We start from the raw sequence: 5,927 nt of genomic DNA, 5'->3' as shown, positions 1-5,927 counted from the left end.
TCAATTTTGGACCTAGGGGTTCAATCCCACCCATGCGTGGGCGGGTAGCACCCCTCATTCATATATCTATATTTGTCAGAATATTTAATAGTTACTCCTTTAATATCTATATTTTCAAATTGCAACGTTTTGGACATAGGAAATTTGAGAATAATATATCTTATTTTAATAATTTAGGAAAGAAAATATAAAAAGATGAGAAATAGAGAATCAAAAGCTTATATATTATTCTCCAGAACTAGAATTTCAGGTCGGTAGAAAGAAAACAGGATCATAGAGTTATAAGAAAAAAAGAAATGATATTTGAAGTTTTAGAATGGGTAAGCCCGCACATTTTTTTGAAAAAATAGAGTAAATTTGAGACTCACATAAAAAAACTATTTTTTTAATAGTAGGCTTTACTTTTTTTCTTTTTCTTTTTTTTTTTCAAAGAAATTGCGAGCTTTCCACACCCTAAACTGTATACGGTATTAACCCATGGAAAAAAGCAATGCCAACTCTAGTAGCTGAATTGCTGGCTGGCACTGATGGGGTCATCAACTTCATCCGCAATAGTTAGCATCTCCTTGCCAAGGAAAAGTTCTTGCAGGTTGTAAGGCCCCACAGTAGAAGAGGGTCCATTCCAGAGAGCCTTTGCAAATTCTTCATGGATTTTCTCTGTTGGATGGAAAGAATCCCACCACACGTAATCTCCTACATTGTCGCATAAGTCGTAATGTGGGACATCCTTTGTGCCTCCACAAGTGAAGATGCCTCCATATGGTCCGGTTCCACAGCAAGCATTCACTCCATCCTTGAAACCTTCACATATATATCAAAAAAATTTCATTGGATGTTTGATCTCTTACACTACTATTTTCAGTTTTTGTGCATGGCGCTCTATACATTTAAGAGGATCATCATGTGAGGACAAACATGAGCTATTCATGAGTTGTGCATGATTACTTGATGGCAAATTTCATGATCCATTCTTGACATAAAAGAGAAATTTTGTTCTTCATTTTATATTTTGTCACGAGATATGATAGAATTACTACTGTATAACAACTTGTTTACAACTTTCACAGTCATACATGCTTATGTGACACATATTAAGTTAATTGTTCATTTAAAATGTATCACATCAATAAGTGCGATTAAAATCGATAAAATTTAAGGTAAAAAGTATCATTGCTAGAGATAGAAATGACCATGCAAATTTTTTATGCTCTTATGATGTTTGTATTTTTTAATGAATCAGTCCTGCTGTTGGGAAGGTACAACACACTAACCATATTTTGAGGGGTTAATTATTCTATCATGAAGCCAATCATAGAAGTTGGAGTTGCAGTACTTGAATCCTCTCAGTAGATGTTCAAGGCTTGTCAGAACAGCTTTTAAAGCATTATTATGTGCTTGTGCAAATGCACATGCTTCTTCAAAGCATCCACCCTCGCTGGCCTTTGGGTTCAGAGCTCTAAGTGCTGGTAAGCAACCTAGTGGAGACAAGCTTAGAAACCCAAATTTTCTTGCTCCTTTCTCATACAGTACCTGAATGATTCACATATATATGCAGTAAGAAACCTCAAATCAGTTAGAAAACAAAGGACACTACCAGCTGCTGCTGCCTTAAAATCTTCCTGAAGGAAAAAAGGCTTACTTGGATTGCTTGAGTCAAGTTCCCAATGACTATCCCAATATATTGTTCTGGGTTATAATTTTCCTGCATTTTTGGATTGCCTAGATAGCCACCCATGTAATCATTGCTTCCAATACTAACGAAATAAACAGCTTCTGAGACAATCTCCCTTGCTCTGGCATCTCCTAACTTCTCTGTCAATGATTCTTGAACCTCTTCGAAAAATTTCACTTGTGTCTGAAGATCTATCACCTAATAACAACATAAATTATAAGGAACAGAACCTCACCTAAAATTTCCACTGATTTAGGAAGTCCATGGATGACAATGATCTCTCACATATAATATAAGGAATAGAACCCATATTTTTGCTAACAAAACAAATAAACAAAAAAAGAAGGCACTAGAATGAATTAGTTACCAGTCCTTTATTGGTTTCTGGGAGGACTCCTGCCCCACCAGAGGCAAAGTTAACACCGTTGAAGAATTCAGCTGAGGGTTGCAAAAATGGAGGAATGCTTGGCAACCTTGCATATTCAGCTGTATTAGAAAGGATAACTAAGCATGTTAGCTTATATGTAAATAAAAGATTGAGAAAAAAAGGGTCGAAAGTTCTTGGAGAACCATGTTGTTTTTATCCACTACAAGATGGTCTAGTAATCATTTCATTTATTTTGATCATTTCTTTTCTTGGACATGAATCATTAAAACAAAGGAAATCTAGGCTTATGGGGAGTTGAAGATAAAGCTAGAGTGGTTGAAGATGAAGTATTGAATGGGAATGCTAGCTTCTAGTGACATTATTGGAAGCAGCCCATTAAATTGGCTTATATTATGTGCAGCAAAATTGGTAGTCCAGTGAAATTTCGTGGCCTTTTCCACGACTTTCCATCTTTCGTATCCATTTCAACTATATATATAAATATCAATGAAGCAAAGAGAATCACAATTACCTATGAAATCTACAATAACACGGCCATCAGAAAAACGCCCTGTAGGTTCTGCAAAGTGGCCATTCTGTCCGTATGGCTTGTAATTTGCTCGGTTCTCAGGAATGGTGTTGATGTGGTTATTGTTGCCAGGATCTACAGTGGAGTCTCCGAATATAAAGAGGGGACTGCTCTTCTTCTCCACTAGACTACCATATGCCTTGCAGCAGCCAATTGAGAATGCTAGAATTACAAAGATGATGGAGTGATCCAAGTGGGAGATGAGCCTTGCCATGAAGGTAGAATGAAGGCTATCACTTCCTTTTCTTTCTTTTTTCCTTTTTTTTTTTTTTTTTGCTTTTCCCAAGAGGATTATACCCAGATTATTTTTCCAAGAATGCAGGCCATCACATATTAGTACTTCCACATAGTCTTAAATAGCTTCTATGACATCTGGTTTTCCTGGAGAAAAATTCTAAATATAAGCCACACACTTCTGTACACTATTTAAAAACAAGTGATTTTATCTTTTTACTCTCATATTATGAGGATAAAAAGGTAAAATTATATGTTTTTAAGTGGTGTGCAGAGTGTGGAGCTTCTGTGTAGGACGGCTCGTGGTGGACCATTTCCCTCGAGAAAAAGACAATTGCATGTTGTTTAAGATCATTTTGGATGAAGCATGTCAATTCTTCAAAAACTTGGAACAATAATCACACATTACCTACCTTGTAATCATCAACTAGAAAAATGTCTGTTAGTAACACATTACATAGTAATCATCGAGTAGAAATCTTGGCTTTACTATCTTTATTTATTGATTAAGATTATGTTTAACCCCATTGATTTGACATATTATTATATGTTTTGATTCCAAGAGAGAAGAATATTCTAGGTATAAGTAACCATGATAATTTCACTAATTGTTGTAACTACTCCATCCAATCTCTTTCATATCTTCATTTAATAATGGAAATATATCTCTTTGTCACACACATGACTAATACCATATATACTGATCCCCTAAAGATTTTAGATTATATGAGGTTGCAAATCACTAATATCTAAGGTTATAGATCATAGGGCTGCAGATGAATAAGCCGTTCTTGAAATACTACTCTTGCTCTAATGGAATAAGGCTATAAGCTCTGCGCATTTAATAAATAAGATATCCGTAAATACTAAATTTAGCTTGAATATTGAATAAGCCAAACTTGCATTAACTCAACTAGACTTTATTTTGGCTCTTAAACAAATATTGCCTAAATTCAACATAACTCATGTGTGATATATTATTTTGAGTAATGTTACTAATCATATTCTCATTGTCTATCAACCTTTGAATTTTCTTTAGTATCATTAAAGTGAGATAAGAGTATAGTATTTAGAATTTTTCAATTATTTTATAAATATGTATTATTATACATTATATTATTAGTCATGGATAAAATATGGTTTAATATGTGTTTTATGTCATTTTTGAATTGTCCTATGATATATATGTTTTTGGTATATGTCATACATACTATATATATATATATATATGTAATGTAACAGTCCGCTAGAAATTCATTGGTGGAGTTTCTATTGACTTTAGGAATCTCGTGAAAACCCCATAAGTTTTTACGAATCGACCAATCGCATAGGTTTTAGTCTGTCAACATAGTCAATGTTATCACTCACTATGGTGCTAGAAATATGAGTTTTATTTATTTGAGGTGGTTAGAAGTGTCAGAATGCATTATGGTCTACGCCATTAGACTCAGTAGATTATTTAGGATTTTATGGTGCAATAGCCTATTTTCCTAATTCCGAACGAAACGTCTGTTAGAAATTGTGAAATTATTTTTATGGACACTTCGAAATTGAATTTCGGTATAATATTTTCACTGTATATTAATATGAATATTTAGAAATTTTTAGTGTGAAGTTTAAGATTCACTTTTTTGGAGTGAATAGTAATCTCGGTAAGCGCACTAATTGCAGTGTTTCAAAATTACAGTGTGGAATATCCAAATTAGATTAGAGAAGTTTTATTTGGACACTTGGCAAGATCTTAGCCATATTTAGTGAATAATTTTAGACACTTCTCACCATGAGGAACGTTTGTTGGATTTGAAGGAATCAATGTGTGAGATCATGTCACTTAAGCAAAACTTTATTTCATTTGCTCAACCAAATTGTGCCAGACCAAAGTGGGTTTCCATTCTAGTAAAACCCTAAATGGTGGAAATCCAATTGAAAGCCTAAAAGCATTGTTGAAATCGGAACCCTAAACGGTTTCCCCAAAACCCTAAAGTTGGCCTCCAAATATTTTCTAATCCGATTTCTAGCATTGTATTTAATCACTTGATTAAATCACTTCCACATGCTATTAATCCTTCAAATTTGTGTTAGAACATCATTATCCAACCTTGAAAAATTGATTGGATCAAGTGATATTGGATTTGGGCTTGATAGCAACCCAAACCCTCTTTAAACCCCAAAATTTAGGCCCATTCGATTTAGGCCCATTAAGGCCCACAAAATTAATTGATCACATTAGCATTGTTTCATGGCTAAGTTTTGTACCCCTACTTGGCTGGTCAGATCTTTACAAGAAGGGTCTAGAAGGTTCTTGAAATACATAGCTAAAGGGCCACCTCACTCTTTCACTCTTACACTCCACCTTAAGAAAAGATTTTGGACTGATTTTTATGAGGAGAAAAGGCCAACACTCAACCTTTCCTTCAGTCCTATCACTTTCCATAACTTGTGTAAGAGGCACTCCAGTCCACTTCCCACGAAAAGCAACTCTCCTTTACACTTTTCCTTCATAGAACACAAAAGACACTCTCGGACAGTTTTTTGTACCTCTTTTGAACACCTATTTCGAAGCTTTTGTAAGTGTTTTATTGCAAATTTTCCTTCATGAAAGTTGTTTCTTTTGGAGTCTAGTTTACGTGGATACCTTACTCGTTCCATTTGGAGATCATTTGATCAGTAAAATATTATTTATACCCCAGAAAGGTCATTCTAGGCGATAAACTGGAAAGTGTGTTATATTTTGGAGTTTTTGACCAAGCTAATGAATAGATCTTGGTCCGAAATTTTTATGGAGTAATTTTAACATGTGTGTATGATTATTGGTTAAGGATTTGTTGCATGATTAAAAGTTTTGGTGAAATATGTTTTTAGGTTTAGAAACTTAGAAACTGGAAGAGGAAAAACAGTTTCTGTTTTGAGAAAGTTTAAATCTTTTATGGTTTAATATTATTCCAATGGCTTTGATATTTTTATTGGAAGATCCTAAGCATCTTATATACATGTTAGAATGTTATTTTGAAAATATTTGATGTTAGTTTCGAAGAAATGAAATTTTATGCAAGGAGGTATTCAGT

The 5,927-nt window shown here is 34.1% G+C and overlaps 1 protein-coding gene across 1 annotated transcript; it reads right to left on the bottom strand.

The window, feature by feature from the left end:
* Positions 1-416: 416 nt before the first annotated feature.
* On the bottom strand, positions 417-2,933 carry LOC108990943 (GDSL lipase-like). The gene is made up of 5 exons (XM_018965067.1): positions 2,572-2,933; positions 2,040-2,158; positions 1,640-1,870; positions 1,272-1,530; positions 417-801 (listed from the first exon to the last, which is right to left on the bottom strand). Exons 1-5 carry the CDS (start codon positions 2,840-2,842, stop codon positions 500-502), a joined length of 1,182 nt encoding a protein of 393 aa, XP_018820612.1. The 5' UTR covers positions 2,843-2,933; the 3' UTR covers positions 417-499.
* Positions 2,934-5,927: the final 2,994 nt, after the last annotated feature.

This window comes from Juglans regia, chromosome 1 (genome assembly GCF_001411555.2).
Source record: "Juglans regia cultivar Chandler chromosome 1, Walnut 2.0, whole genome shotgun sequence".
Lineage (NCBI taxonomy): Eukaryota > Viridiplantae > Streptophyta > Magnoliopsida > Fagales > Juglandaceae > Juglans > Juglans regia.
This window is presented reverse-complemented; position numbering and strand designations above follow the sequence as displayed.

Excerpts from the sequence above, each read along its gene's own strand:
- LOC108990943 (XM_018965067.1), bottom strand. The coding sequence starts at position 2,842 with ATGGCAAGGCTCATCTCCCACTTGGATCACTCCATCATCTTTGTAATT. Across the intron at positions 2,159-2,571 it reads TGTTATTGTAGATTTCATAG|CTGAATATGCAAGGTTGCCA; the intron begins GTAATTGTGATT and ends TTTCTAATACAG. Across the intron at positions 1,871-2,039 it reads CAGAAACCAATAAAGGACTG|GTGATAGATCTTCAGACACA; the intron begins GTAACTAATTCA and ends TGTTGTTATTAG.